Source organism: Rhodnius prolixus, unplaced genomic scaffold (genome assembly GCF_049639745.1).
Source record: "Rhodnius prolixus isolate KJV_2025 unplaced genomic scaffold, Rpr scaffold_10, whole genome shotgun sequence".
Classification (NCBI taxonomy): domain Eukaryota; kingdom Metazoa; phylum Arthropoda; class Insecta; order Hemiptera; family Reduviidae; genus Rhodnius; species Rhodnius prolixus.
The window spans coordinates 16,057,559-16,073,667 of NW_027411615.1; the positions used below are offsets into that span (position 1 = coordinate 16,057,559).

General features: G+C 31.8%; 1 protein-coding gene and 1 long non-coding RNA gene across 3 annotated transcripts in view; one reads left to right on the top strand and one right to left on the bottom strand.

Moving 5' to 3' along the window:
* The window catches only part of LOC141457147 (RNA-binding protein MEX3B), a 47,690-nt gene extending 37,866 nt beyond the window's left edge, over nt 1-9,824 (bottom strand). The window contains exon 1 of the mRNA XM_074133714.1: nt 9,062-9,824. Within this exon, the coding sequence (XP_073989815.1) occupies nt 9,062-9,359 (298 nt within the window). The 5' untranslated portion in view covers nt 9,360-9,824. The remainder of the gene's footprint in view (nt 1-9,061) is intronic.
* The window catches only part of LOC141457149 (uncharacterized), a 145,945-nt gene continuing 138,098 nt past the window's right edge, over nt 8,263-16,109 (top strand). For both annotated transcript variants that reach the window (XR_012460211.1, XR_012460212.1), the window contains exon 1: nt 8,263-8,562. This is a non-coding gene — a long non-coding RNA (uncharacterized lncRNA). The remainder of the gene's footprint in view (nt 8,563-16,109) is intronic.

The following is a 16,109-nucleotide window of genomic DNA, read 5'->3' on the forward strand; positions in this document are numbered from 1 at the left end:
ATTACAGGGGTATCTGGAGCGTTTAAATCTTCCTAAACCTTTTCTTCCAAAGACTCAACCAATAATAGGTCGATCGAATCATAGGTAATTACAAGTCTGGGTTTAGGAGAGTGAAGATCTACTACGAACCAAATTTTTTTTTGCATTCAGGATGATCCTGGAAAGGGTTAATAACGAATATCGGATAACCAGGCACCACTTACTCCGTGATTTTAGGGCAGCCTACGATATTATGGATAGAACTAGCTTATAACAGGCATTAGTGGATATGGGAATCCCTGCAGACTTGTCAGGATGACGATGAATAAGCCATGTGGACAGTTGCAAATATTAGGCCAATACTCTTGAAGAATTTGAAACGGATATTGGAGTATGTCAGGGGGGGATGTCCTAGCATGTTTAATTTCGACCTTGACATGGAATTGAGGAAGTCAGATACAAACGAACAGCACGGTATTTGAACAGAATGATCCAGATACTCGTCTATGCGGACAATATCGATTTAGTGTCCAAGATCTATTAGGGAAATGGAAAAAAGCATTTACAGACCTGTAAGATATTGCAAGAGGATTTTGGTCTAGGACCAAAACGAAATACATGAAGTCTGGATGGGAAGGACCCCTACGCCACAGGCAATAAATACCATTGGGAAATTAGTTACTAGAATGGGTAGGCCAATTTATCTCTATCTGGGTTCAGGAGTAAACGCCCAGAATGACATTTCCTGAGAGTTAGGAAGGAGGATTGCTGCAGCCAATAGATGCTACTTTGGGCTTAGCAAACAACTCCAGACTAACGTGACCTCAAGAAAGACGAAGATGGACTTTTATAAAACATTAATCCGATCAGTTCTCATCTATAGCCCAGATGAAAAGAAGCTCCTGGCTTTGAAAGAAAAATACTACTTATACGACCCGGTTAGGAAGGAGCGGGCAGATATGGAGAAGAAGGAAAAACAAAGAGCTCTATAGTCTATAAGAGGATGAATGTGGTAAGGTTTATCAAATTAGGAAAACTAAGATGTGCAGGATACCAGAATGGAAGAAGGTGAAATAGCCAGAAGAGGGTTAAAGGGAGAGAGATCCACTTTCTAAGACTGGCCGGTCGAACGCGAGGTGGATCAATGGTGTTGCGGCAGAAGGAAGTTTATCTTTTTAGTCAACGGCAGCATCCATAAATCGAGTCAGATGGCTTACTGCGAATGGATTGAAGAGACACATTAGCCTAGGTGACGGCAACTCTTCTACGAGTGAGCTCTCCAAAATAATGCTCCTGGTCCTCCAGGTTAGGGGGGTTAAGTCCAGGGCCAACGACCCTGCCTTGGAAAAAAAAAACAATTGTTACGAATCGAGAAAGATAGAATAGCCGGATGGTTCAAAGGTTACGAGCTGAGGTGGGTCGGCCATGTTGAACGGATGTCCGATTATCGAGTCCCAAGAAAAGTTTTATTTGGACACCCGGGTGGGCGCTAGACGTAAAGGTCGTCCAAGGATAAGATGACGGCAGAAAGTGATCTGCGAAAGGCGGGAGTTAGAAGATGGCGCCTAAAAGCAGAAGAAATGGAAGAGTGGCACTCTATCTCTAAAATGAGGTCCAGGTCCTGCTATAGGACTGTAGCACCATATGAAGATGTAGGGGCTTCTTACCCGGCGTACCTCCTCCTCCGTTAGCCTCTTGGGCACTTCCTCATCTAACATCCTAAGCGGCCCTCGTAATTTCCTGATTCTTTCTTCTCCTCCAAAAAACCATGTCCACTTGGAACTAGGCCGTAGTTTCCGCCAGAGAATTCTTCTTTCAAAGACTTTTAGCAATCTAATCACCTTCTTTTTTGATATTACCCATCACGCCTCAGAACCATAAGGGCTAATATTATTAGTGTCCTACAGACGGTGAGTTATGTCCTTCTTGAAATTAATTTGCTCCTCATTTGCCTATTCAGCCTAAAGTAGCTCCTACTTCTTCCGAAAATCTTAAAAACATCAATTTGGTTAAGTGGAATTTCCGGTCAGTCAAATTTCTTCTTATTTTGAATATTGTTTTGTTACGTACGATACAAGCGGCATGGAAGTATTGAAAATAATAATGAAGCAGAGGTAAGTATTACCCCCTATCTCTCCTAAAAGTTCTTTATATAAAGGATATACAAAAAAATTATGGATCTAAGTTTCATGTAAATCAAAAGAAATTAAGTAATTTATTCAGTAAACTGGTATACACTTCGGTTATACCAATGTTGTCCAAAAGCTATTAAACCTAGGTGTTTTTGAGTTACAGTGGATACTCACACACGAATAAATTAGTAAAAACCACTTTTTTGAGGTAGGGAACACAAAGGACCTCAAAATGGATTTACCCGGTGAAAAAATTTGTCTCAAACGAATTTTGCCACCATCTTACTCTAGTTAGCATATTAAAAGAAAGTAACGATATAAATTATTGAGGTAGCAGTGGCATTGTATTTGAATAAGAATAACAAAATATTATTTTAAAACTCACACTACTTTCTCTTAAAATTTTTTTTTGCAATTCTAATTGAGCATTACCACCTAAATTTTACTGAACGTATAATAGTTTCTAGATATCGATTTAGCCTTTCATGAATCTGTAATTAATAGCAGCGATATTAACTGATATTTAAACACTATTCCCCATCTGATTAATCTAAGTCAAATTTGAAAGTAGGCTCCCAAAATTTAAAAAAAGAAAAAATGGTTACCAATAATAGTGATTGATTCTTAATTATATAAACAAATATCACGCAGTTTGAAAAATGTCTGTAAAGCTATTGAAGGATAATAATAAATAAAGATTAAAAAGTCAAAAACCAACTGTTTGATATCAGCCAGTTTTTGATTCTGTACAATGCCTTTTTAACCAACACATTACGGATAAGCTATTTTTTTAATTTTTAAGTGCAGGGAATTAAAAAATTATTGAAAAATATAAATTTGTCGATTCAAAATCCAGAAACTGGGCAAAAATGCTAGGAAAAAGTGGACATTGCTTTAATTTGACATGGATCTTGTCAAAGACGAGTTTTTTTTAAAACATTTTCTGTTCCAACACCACTTTGATTATATGGCAAAGGGGCAACGGAACCCCTCTTCTCAAAAACAAAACCAAAAAAATTAATCGAACTGAGTTCTTTGTGCGAAAAAAATGAATTTAAATGATTAGATGCATTTTAATAATAATGGGCAGAGATTGGCGAGACTGAATTTAGTTGAAATTCTAATTAATCGTGAAAAATTTACCACAAAAAAACAGGACTGTGACCATCAACTCTCTTTTATTATTGCAAGTTAAGCACCAAAACTAATAGCACTGTTCTTTTCAACTATTAATTATGTTTAAGTGCAGTTTAGAAGCTAATTGTGTAGATATGGGTTAATAATCTTAATGATATTTATCACCACCTTTGATTATCTACATGTTTTGTACACCCCTCTTTTGAGATGTACCATCACTTGACTCCTTGAAATCGGCGATCCGATTCCCATGTACTTTATGTTTAAACGGTTTTTATGGCCGTTAACAAGAATTTACAATTAGTTTTCCCTACTTGCCACAGGCCCAGGCTGAACTGGTCAAATTATTTCCTCAAAAAACAAGAAAGCCCTTTCCATGTTGCAAGTGGCGGAACAAATAGAAATAATCTAGATGAAAAATAAAGCCAGGGCGAGGTGTAAACAAAAAAAAAATTAAAAGAAGCAACCAACAAACAAAAAAGGTATCTCATATCGCTCATGTAAACACAGGTTGCCTTTTATCTGAGCTGTGAAGAAACTTCTAGTACACAATGGTTGACATTATCTTTCTCTTATAGAAAATATAGTAACATCTCCAGACTGGGGACCGGAGGCAAGTAACTAAAATGTGTTTTATCAACTATAAATTTACTGCCTATTTTCTCTTCCACCATTTTCTTAAGCCCATCCCCTCTCTGAACATTTTAAAATAATCTGAACTATAATTAATTCTAGGACTATTCTAAAAACGTTTTTGCCGAACAATAGTCCTATCTAACAATCCTCCTTAAAAAATACAATATCATTAAAAGAAGCATTAAAACCAAAGCGACAGGTCTGTGAAATAAGAAAAAAAACAAGACATCACTCTTCCGGTAAAGCGCACTTCTTTCTAACCCCGATCTTTAGAGCAATAATCAATTCTCCGCAATATTAAAAACTCGTGGCCCGCGAGTAACCAATGCATAACTTGTAAACTGTGATGCAGATGCAGAGAACTTACCAAAAAAAAGAATCATAAAAGAATAAATAAGTTATAATTTAAAGAATTAAGATAGTAAACGTAAAAGTAACTACATATTTATTTATTTATATAAATAAAATTTCATTATCTAAATTCCAAGAAAATTCAAGAAACATTTTTCAAGAATTTATAAATAGAACCAAAATATAATAAGGTTATTTGCAAGTTATTATTAAGTTTAAAAGTTTCTTGTATGAGATGTGTTATAAATAAAATGATTAGTATTATTATTGTTCTGTAAAAGTTAAAAGAAAGAAATGTTTTTGATATTACTAAAGTAATATCTTTTATGTTAGCTACATGAATTTTAAGTATTAAGATTCAAAATTGTTGTTTACTTTCTCTTTTAAATTTATTCAGTTTAAAATTGTACACAATAGAACGAAAAAAATTGCAACTCTAAGCGACCTCTGCTAATATATTACACACAAAGGTTTAATATTTCCTTTTTTACTCAGATATTGAAAAAATATTCAGTGCAATTAGAAGAATGAATGCCTTCTAAACATATTTTAATATAAAAATTAAAAAGAAAAAAGAAAAAAAGGGATTTCTTTACCACAGATTAAGTCATTAAATTTGTAATCCTAGTTTATAACTATAATATTTTTTTTGTAACAACGCAGTTACAGTATAATTTATAGTATAAATGGTATTTTGCAAAAATTCTTCTTTAACTTGCCTATTTTTACGCTTAAACTCCTGAAAAACCGAATGAGGTATCGGTATTTCCTTAGATGTGTACCTTTTTTTTTTTTACCAGGGTCTCGACAATGTACATCTTACGAGAAAGGAGTTAGAGCTCTCCATTTATGTAAGGCACCATCCAATTTTGACAAAACTTTAGCAGGATTTTATTAAACTCATGAAAAATAAATGTACATTACCACTGGAATAGTTCCTTGAGTAGGAAGAATTTAACTTGATCAAATTATCTTACGAGAAAACTTTCATAAAAGTGAACAATAAACTCAGCCGAGTATTACTTCTAGTTTAGAATTTTGAACGCTAAGCAAGTCAGGTCAAGCGGAATGAGAATCAATCAAAGTAGAAAATGTTTTAAATTGGTTATATAAAATATTTTTTTTTTGTATGATATAAAATTTTAAAAAAATAACCACTTTTTCAGCCTGAGTTCTAAAAACGTATAGTACCGGTAAAAAGTTTAAATAAAAAATTTGAAATATACTTTTCTTAATTAGTAATAACTTTCTATGATTCTAAGGATCTAAAAAAACATTTATTTCTGGTAATAATAATAATTTCGACACAATCAATATCCGGTACATTTTCTTTTTTAAGAAGTAATAAAAGAATGCAATAATAATTCTTCGCCAATTACTATATTTTAATTAAAATTTTATATAAGATAAAAAAAAAGTTTATTTGGTTCCTACAAAACATTTGGGGTCGGTTATGTAAAAACTCTGACGTCTTTTCTGTCTGATAAGGTCAACATTGAAAATATAATACATATGCAATGTCAGAAATATGACTGAAAAACAGTACTTTTTTAAGAAAGACACAAATAGATATATATAAATGGTAAAAACATAATTATAATTTACTTGACCTGAGGTATTTACAAGAATTCTATCTCCTAATCTACATACGATAGTTTTTTTTAATTTGTCAAGTAAGGGCAAAAGTAATGATGACAGCAATTAATTTGTTTTATAAATCAAACCTACTTATGTACCATGTTTTTAAAGATGGTGTGCTTCAAAAAATAAAAATCATGGGTGTTTTGTTTTCTTAAATAGTTGAAAATAAATAAATTATAGAAATTTAAAACTAAACGATTGGGGTATTAGCTACAATCAACATTTCTACACAGAGATAGAAAAATTATTCATTTTATAACAAATTTTGTTTAATCTTAACTATAATCTATAGATTACAGTTAATAATCGATGGTCAGTAATGTAATTTGCTGGATAAAAATATTAGATAACCTACAAATAAAAAAATCAATAAAACTATGCCTTAATGATAAAATAAAAATCTGAATAATCTAAATAGTAGAGCCTCCTCAAATAATAAAAAACATTACAGATATTCAAGTTAACATTGAAAACATTTACAAGGATAAATGTGTACAAATATACATAATTTATTATCACTTATCCAAAATAACGAAAACAGTCCCAGGACACAAGGGCAAACTGTTTTAGGAAAGTAGGACAGTATAACAGACTGGAGAAAAAGGGTTCATCCGGTGGAAGTTAGAAACATCTCAATGTTAAAATGATAATAGGAGAAACTTCCGTTTATGTCATGATTTAAACATTAATCAAAAAGGCTTATTTTCTTTATGAGGAATCTTGAGTGTCTGGTCAGTTAAATCAGAAATCTTTACATTAACGTTTCTAACTGTATTTAGTTCATCTTTAAGGGTACGAAAGAAAAACGATGATCTGATCTGGGCGTTTACACATTGTCATGGAAAAACTATAAAAAAACAAGTTATTCACAATTAATAATTAAAAATAATATAAAACATTATTAATCTGGACACTTTAATGTGCAACTGTAGTTAATGTCCACAGCTTTCTGATTGTTAGACAATATTTTTAACTCCGGAAGTGTTTCTCCATGACAATTTGTGAACATCCAGGATTCTCGTTTCTGTTTGGTAGACCTGGAGATTAACTAAAAATAGTTGATTTTTTTTTATTTATAAACTGACCAAAACTCCTCCATTATGAAGATCTTAACGACTAGTTAATTTTAACTTTAATTTAAGCCAAGTGAGAGACTTAGGAATTAAAAAAAAAATAAAATAAGACTAGAATCAGTAAACTGATTTAAAATTAACGATCTGAAGTCATTAACACATTAAATGGCCTTCAAATCTATGAAGGTCATATTACTCTTCATATATAAATATATACATTTTTTACTACCTGATGTAAATAATAAAATCTACGTAAAATTAATGGAAACCTAATTTTGTAAACCACAAACATAAGAGAGCAGAAGGAGGGGCCTCTTTCAATGCGATGAACCTGGGAAACAGACCTGGGGGCTGGTTCTAGTCCCCTAATTAGACGAATCCACCTACCCTACAAACTATTAATAATCATAACGAACAGAAAAAAAAACTCAACACACAAATACATTCAAATAATGAAATGCAGGGACGAGAGAAACAAAAAAAAAATGACAAAATGAAAATCTAAACTTAATCACAAAGTAATCCAAAATATTGAACCACTAACTAAAAAAAAAAGGAATTGAAAAATTAGAACTAAATTATAGCTTTTAATAAAAATTAAAAGTACTAAAAATTATCACTAGAAACATCTAAATTAAAAAAAAAAAATATTTATAAAAAAAAGGGACAAAATACTTGAGCTACTATTATATGAAAAAGAATAGACACAAAAGTACAAAATAAAGGTCTAACAAGAGTCCTGCTTTAGTACATCAAAGAAAATCCAGGTATAAAAATAGAAATAAAGGTTCCTTCACTACCTGATCGTAGTAAAACTTCTATGCCTAAAAACTCCTACCTCTAATAAAAAGTAAACAAAAATGCAGATGCCACAAAAAAAAAAATACGAGAAAAAAGGGAAAAAATAAATAAAAATGGCGTGTAATAATAAACTTCTACACACAATATAAATTAAAATGTGCAAAAACATGAGGTAATAATAACAGAATTAAAAAAAAAAAAAAAAAATCTAAACTCACGAAAATACGACACACAAATCCACTAACTAGTAGCACTTTAAAGGTCTTCAGTGAATGAAAGCATTCGGGGTCGAGTCTCATGAACTTGACAGCACAACTTAAGAGACGTGAAATATAATTCATACTAAACAGTATTGCGCAATACTTTCACTAAAGCGGTAACTTGCTGCTTATCATTTCTAACAGATATAAGTTTAATAGCAAAGACAGTATCTACTGCAACAATATATGTATTTTTTTTTTAATATTAAAACTAAAGCAATATTAAATGAAAATAAAATAAGAAGAGGAAAAAAAAATGTTATGCCTAACTTGTTATAAAAATAAATACAAGTTTTGAGGATGTGGAAATGATGTTTGAATGTAATAAGGCAGTGAGTGTGGTGTGTAGGCCATATGTTGGAAACAGCACATGACGGGTCTCGAAACGTTTTTTTCTGTAGCCTTCCCTTCCGGCCAGCTGCCGCCTGCACCAGGCGCTTTTGTCTAAAAACTTCACCATCTTTTGTCTACCGACTAAATAAGAGAAATATGTCCTCGGAGTTCAAGGACGTGGGACTAAAAACAACTGCGAGTGTAGAACCTCACTGTAAGGTAAGTGAACTTTGTTACATTGTACTCACGGAGAAAATTTATAAAAAAAGTACATTAATCAACAAATTTTCGATTATTATTATTTTCATTTTTAATCAGCAACTTAAATCATTTTACTTTTTACTTTACAGGGCAAATAAATTTAAAAATCAAAGGCAATGAATCAATTCATTTTTATAAATTATTTCAAAGTTCTCACATACTACTTACGAGGTCATAGTCTGTCTAAGGAAGTATCAACAAATAAAATTGTATTTAAACAATAACTAAGGTCTGTAATGACGCAACACAAGTTGTACAGTACGCATAACAACTAAATAGAAAGTGATAACCAATCTAGACCAAATAACCTAAAAAAACTGGCGGGAAATGGTACGGTTTATTTCGTTTTTATAATTTCAAGAAAGAAACACCAAACACATTCTATTTTGGAAAGAAAAAGGAAAAGAATAAAAAAATTAATTATTTTCATGAGTTATGATAAAAATAAAAGACTTACCTTGACGTCCAACTATTTCTGCTACATGTTCACTGCTGGGCACTGGAACGCATTCAGTCATATTCTGACTTTTTTTGCTTCTAGTTTCATCGGGAACAATAAATGTTGATGGTAATGAGGTTATAGTTGGAGTCTCCGGTTCAGATACTGAACTTGATGTCAATCCAGATCCACTTCCCGAGGATGATGTTAAAGTGTTATCACTTAAACCGAGCATTGACAATTCAAAAGCCAACTGTAAGGCTCGCTGGTCCTCGAAACCATTTTGCTCTAAATCGCAAAACATACTCGCCGGCATCGTTAGACAGTTTTTTTTTTTTTTACCTTATTTCTTTGTAGATACGGGATTTCAACTCGCAGTTAACCAGAAAAGATTATGTAGCCCCCAAACACGATAGTTCTTTTACTAATAATTTTTTATACACGCCCGAAAAATATCGAATAAAAAACTTTTTCAAATTACTTAAGAAAACTATCTTATAATAATTTTCCAGTTAATACGTATAAAAATTAGAAACACGATCACAAGTTAAACAGTAAAAAACGGTACTTCTTTTTTTAACACTGTACAAAAATATATGTCGAAGGAATTTCTATTATTAATTTAATAATATATTAGTAAATATATATATATATAAAGTGTAGAATCTCTTCAGTGGAAATGGTGTATCTGAAATATATAATGGCTAAGCGTGTAACTAGTTAATAACTGTACAAGCCGGCCTGCGCGACTGAGCCACGAGGTGTCCGTGCTATACAGCTCTATACTGTAGCGAAGAGTGGGAGAAACTTGCCACCCGCCAAAATACAAAGCCAACGTTTCTTATTGGTTGACAGTATTGTTTAGTTATTCTACCGGTATATTGGCAGCGCCACTATACAATACTCTTATTTTTAACACACGTGCTTCATAGTTCATAATTATCCCAACACAGTTGGTATCCAAACAACGTAAATATAATATATGAATTATTTTCTATTAATAACAAGTAATTTTTTTGCAAATTTTCTCTATTATTAAGTTCTCTAATTAGGTAAGAAAAGAAATTTGGTTGTTTCAAAATTTCTATTTCTAGTTTTTATTGGAAATATTTGTTTGGTTTAACCTTCCCTGAATTCGAAAAAAAAAGTTTGCTTTTTTATTTATAAATTTCTCAGTTTGTGAATAAAATATCTCAATAACTAAAAATTTCAAGAAGCTGAAACTATATTTAGATTAGGGCCTACCTGGGGAACCTAAAGGCAACGTAGTGTTCAAAACCCTTGACCGGATTTACCTTTACATCTACCGGATGTACCTTAGTGAACACATTTTCCATTGGATTTAGGATTTTCTTGAAAATGGAAAAGATTTTCATTTTATTATTTTTTTAAAAGAAAACTAAGTGCACACATTATACTTTTATGCCTTAAAACTTTTAATTGAAATATTTGCGCGGGAAAACTCACTACTTAATAGATTAATAATTTATTTATATATAATTCTTAAAGATTACTCAGCTTTTGTTTAACATTTTTATTTAGATCAAAATTTTTAATTCAAACAGTTTTTCTGGCAAAATATTGTTTTGTTTATTTTGAGATTTAAATTAATATTTTACTTGTCATAAGTAAAATACAACCCAAGAATTATAGGGAGTGTTCACAACAATTTTTAATATTGAATTTAACCGGAAGGCGGATGCTTTGTTGCTCCCCCAGAACACGAAAAAAGGGTGTATGTGTGTGTGTGTGTGTAAAACTTAGTATTCCTTTTCTATAGTCGCTTCCGTTTAAATAAGGTTTCAACCTAAATCCTGTGAACTACCGGATGTTTTTTTTCTTTTTAATTTTACAAGCATTATCTTCAAACTTTTTACATTTTGATTCCCCAACTTATCACTTTTGCTTCTAAGAAAATTACTTTTTTTTAAACCTTTTAGAACCTTCCTAAATGTTGCTTTCAGCAATAGGTTTTAGAACGTACATAAATTTAGAGAGGGTTCAAAGCATTTTAAAGGAAAATGGCTACCGGAAGTGCGACTTTGCAAAATAGGTTTTCGATATATTATATATTTTATTGTTTTTAAATATTTCAATTCTATAATTAGCTTTATTTTTATTTTTATTTTTTTTTGAAAATCACTTCATTAGAGAGTTCTCTAACCTACCTCTCGGTTACACTACCCTCTAAAGTTTTCGAGAATTCTCAGTAAATGTTTACATTTAATTGCTTCCTATCAACAAACAAAAATAGAAATAATGATAATAATAGATCTATCCTTATTAGGCTATTAATCAGGAAACTATTATAGAAGACAAAATCACGTACAATACAAAAAAACTAATGCAACAGCCTGTTTGAAATACCAAGCGAATAATTCTTACTAAACAGGATATGATGCTAGACTTGAAGATTTTTGCTAATCTTTGCATTTTTTAATTATATCTTTTTAAATAATATTTGTGGCAATTAATACGGAGGATATATATTTTTTTTTTTTTACGTTTTCTTTCACTACGAAGTTAAGACCGTATTGTAAACGTTAAGATTTCCGTTTTGAAGGTTTTACCAGAAATATCCGTTTTAAGTGGTTTTACACAAAGTTATGTTCAAATTTGATGTTTAACTTAAATGCTAAAATATGTTGCTACTAATTTTGTAGAAAATGGGTCAAACAGGATATAACCTATATATACAGGTTATAACCTTTCTTTTATTACCTAAATTTTATTTGATTATTATTTTGTTCTTTGTTTTGTTTATGATTGCAATCAATTATGTTAGTTTCTCGTCTATTTGTCTGTGTAACAGTAATTCTAATAACTTTTGCTTTTCTTTAAGTTCTCTATTTCTTTTTAGATTTATTTCTTTTGTCATTTTTTGTTTTTAATTTATCACTTTATATTTTACTTTTGTTTCTGTAATTTATTTTTACGATTATTATTATATTTTAATTCTTTATGAGGGGTTGTGTACTAGGCCTCTAATGTGCTATTTTTGAATCTAATAATGCTTTTTATTTTTTATTTTTTTGAAAACGGCAAATTTTTTAGTAACTGTAAATGTTGTTCACACATTATTTAGCTTTGATTTTAAATATTTTTCAGTGAAATTGGTTTATGGGAGCTAATTTTGGAGAAATGGGACTATGCTGAACAAAAAAAATGTTCTTTTCGTATAAGCGGCGTGTTCGTAAGGCACATGCATAGCTAGAACGTTCTTAGGCTCGTTCTTTCGGCGTAAATGTACGGTTCTAACACTTTTTGTTTTTTTGTTTTTGAACTGACACTTTAAAGACAAGTCCATTCCCTTCTCCAGGAATTACATAGCTACACAGGTATGCAATTACTACTGCCAATTAAGTTTCAATAGATTTGAGCCACGAAATGAGTAGGGTATAAAAATTCTTTTGTTAGAGACTATAAGAAAAGAGATTTGTGTTATTATTGTGACAGTTGTGATTGACTCTAATGTTGCAGGTCACCTAGAATGATAACATTATGGTCATAATTTTATGATTTATTAACCTCGTTGAAACCTTTTTTAATAAATTGTTTTAAAGGATACAATGTGTTTACTGCACACAAAAAACTAGCAATTTGTCCATAAAAACCAGTACTATTGTTTGCTTTTCAGTTTTAATAATATATATTTAGCACTTTATTAATTTTTTTTTGAATAAGTAGTAATGGAGTATTGTTTAAATTGATTAGTATTAATAATTTGTTTCAATAGCATTCATTAATATTTGGACATCTTCGAACTCCTATATATTGGGCTATTTCTTTTCCATCTGTCGGTCATTTATTGATTTTTATTAAATTTTACGCAAACTGTAGAAACTTCTGCCACTGTTTCAATCAATCATACATTAGTTATTGATGTCCTACTAACTCAGAATCATAACTCTACTAATTTCAGTCGTCAAAATGCCAAAATAAATAAATAAATAAAGTACAGAAATAAAATGACAAATAGAAAATGTTTTTATGAAGGAAATAGCGCTTAGGGCAGGATCGAGGCAAAATATCGGTACACACGATTCCCAAGTATCCGTTAACTACCGAAGACCGAGTATATACGTGGCCCTGGGGTCCTTTCCTGGGGGGGCCTGTGGGCTTGTACAAACCCGCTGACTTAGTTCCAGTGACGTTTGGAAGCGTTTATGACAGCCACTCTCAGTTGAGATCCAGAATGATCCAGTTTTAAAAAAGACGAAGTAAGAATTCCCAAAATATATTCTTATTTAGGTGAGAAATATCCAAAAATGTTTGCAGTACAAATTTTATGTACGTCCTTGTGTGAGCAACTATTTCCGTCTATGAAACTAAATAATACAGCATACAGATTAAGACTGACTGATTAACATCTATCCACCTTAATGAATTATCTTTTCTTAGTTTCTGAATCCAAATATTGGAAATATTAGAAAAAAAATTGTAAATATGTTTGTGGCCCGCTTAAATCTTGCCTGTTGCACCAATTGACCCGTGGATTAACTGAGTTTGACATCCCTGGATTAGGATATCTAAGTGTAATGCTTTAAAAGTGAGTTTTGATTCATTAATTGCATATAAGGCGGCTTGTTTATAAAGTACAAAAAATTGACCATTTTCAGTGCAGCAATCGGAACGGATCAAAGTGGTACCGCGTCTAAAGAGTTTTTAGTAAAAATGTGGTCGCACACTTGCAAATGTTATTTATTGTTTCGGAACACTTTCAAACTGGCACAAAACTATGTTTTATTGATATTATTTTTGGATTATTATTACTATTTGTAATACTTTTTTGTTATTATAAACATATACATATATTTACGTATGGTGCATCAGCTGCCAAAGGCTGTTAGCGTTATATTTACGGTGACCATTATTTTTGTATCAAAAAACAAAAAAATTTTTGTATCAAGGAGCAAAAAAAACCTATAAAAAATATTAATACGTTTATTAATACGAGATCGGTTATTACAAAACAATGGCCATATAATATGGCCCATGTTCAACCGAAACTGAGCGACTACTTGCACTATACACTTATTAATTAGTAACAAAATGTAAATAGTAACTCTTGTAAATAGAAAAAATAGTCAGTCTTTTAAAATTACAATAAATTTGGTTTTAATGTCACATTCTTTAAAACTATACTAACGACAAGTAAAATACAAATATATCTAATTTTCACAATATGAAAGTCAGATCTTAACAAAATCATATATAAATCTTCGAAAAAATATTCATATTTTCATTAATTTCATTGAGTATAATTTAAATTTCATTGAAAAACAGTACAAAAAAATAAAAAACAGGACATTTATGCTTAAAAAAGAAGAAGGACAGCGTCCTAAAAAACAGTACTGTCCTGCCAAAAACTACGAATGGTCACCGTAGTTATATTGCTAACATCCAACACTGCACCTTGCTCCGTCCAGAAATTTCCGATATGCTATGATATATTCTTATTTCTTGAAAATACTGCATACAATTTTTTCATTTTGATTTTATCATCACCTTTGGAGTGTTTCCTAAAATCGGTCTTCAAATATTAAACTTTTTCCTCATTTCTAAAAGCGCATTACATTCTCAGAGAAAAATGACTATTTTTTTTTTTTTATGATTTAAGGCGAGGTTAACATATAAGGTTATTAGTGCTCAGAGATTTTTTCAGTGCACTGCCGTCCTCCGGAGCTGTAAGAAGCTTCTAGAAAGAGAAAATCTAAGGGCCCAGCAGCTGGATTTGAACCCGGGACCACCGCGTGGGAATCCAATACGCTAACCGTACAGCTAATCTCTGCCCTAAAGCCTAGTTAATTATATTATTATACTAGGATGATCAGATGCGGCGCGTAGGCTATCCACCTCTGCGTTCACCTTTCTATCCAGCACTGCGGCAAACATAGCATTATCACACGGCATTTTGGTGTATCGTGGCCCACTAGTTGCGGTGTACTTGCTTTAGAGCGAAATCCATCTTTTGCCCAGAACTGCTGTAAAACTAAATTTTCTAGACATATTATTTGCGATAAAATTATAAGAAATATGTTTAAATAAAAGGGAAATGGGTTATTCTCGAGGGAATCTCAAAAATGTAAAAAAATTTGCATCCAATTTCCGGTTGAGTATCATCTCAAGAGATCACTCTAGTTCCTGCACAGATTTACAGAGGGAGATGCGGGTTTTGGTCTAGTGGTCAAGAGCGTGGCTTTGTAAGTAGGAGATCCCCAGTTCAAATCCCGCGTATGACTACTTTTTATTTGTTAGAAGAACATTGTTTATAGTAAGGTAAGAGCTTCCGCCTCTGTCCACGGCACCTAATTGGTAGTTGGACGCAAACTTTTTTAGGCGCGAGCCAAAAACTAAAAGGAAAAATTTTTGGCGGGCATAATTTTTTTATTTTAAAAAATACAGTAAGTGAGTAAGCCACGTATATAATATCAAAATTATACCAATGCGATGTATGAAGCTGCGAGTGTTTTGATAATAATAGTTCCGCCATAATCTGGTCCAAATTGGGGACGTAGTTATTCTTAAGAGTGAACTGAGGTGGTTCATTTGTCCATCTATTTCTGTCACAGCTTTTTCTAAATTTCATTATTGGAAAAAGCTGCTCACAAATGTATGAAGTGTAATTGTTATTCTTAATTATTATTATTTAAATATGTGACGGGCCGAATTGAACCTTTCACTAGGCCGGAATTGGCTCGCGGGCCTTAGTTATCCCATCGCTGCACTTGGCCTTCAAGGAGGCGCCCAATACGCCTCTTTTTGTTGCATTGCCTGGACAATGCCCCATGCTGCAATCTTATCTGACCTAAAAATTGATCTGGGAGCGCTTCTTCCAGCTTTTGATCCTGTGGATAGCACAACACAAAAATTTTAATTCGCGGAGTGTTCATGAAATATACAGGGTGATATCCATTTAAAACGCACCAATCGCTAATAACTTTTTAGGAAAGCGGAATTTCGAAAAAAAATCCACGAAGTAAACTATGTTTCTTTTTTTTTGTCTAGTTTTTTAAATTTTCCACCCCTGGCGAATAGATAAAATTGTAACTTTGATCTTAAATAT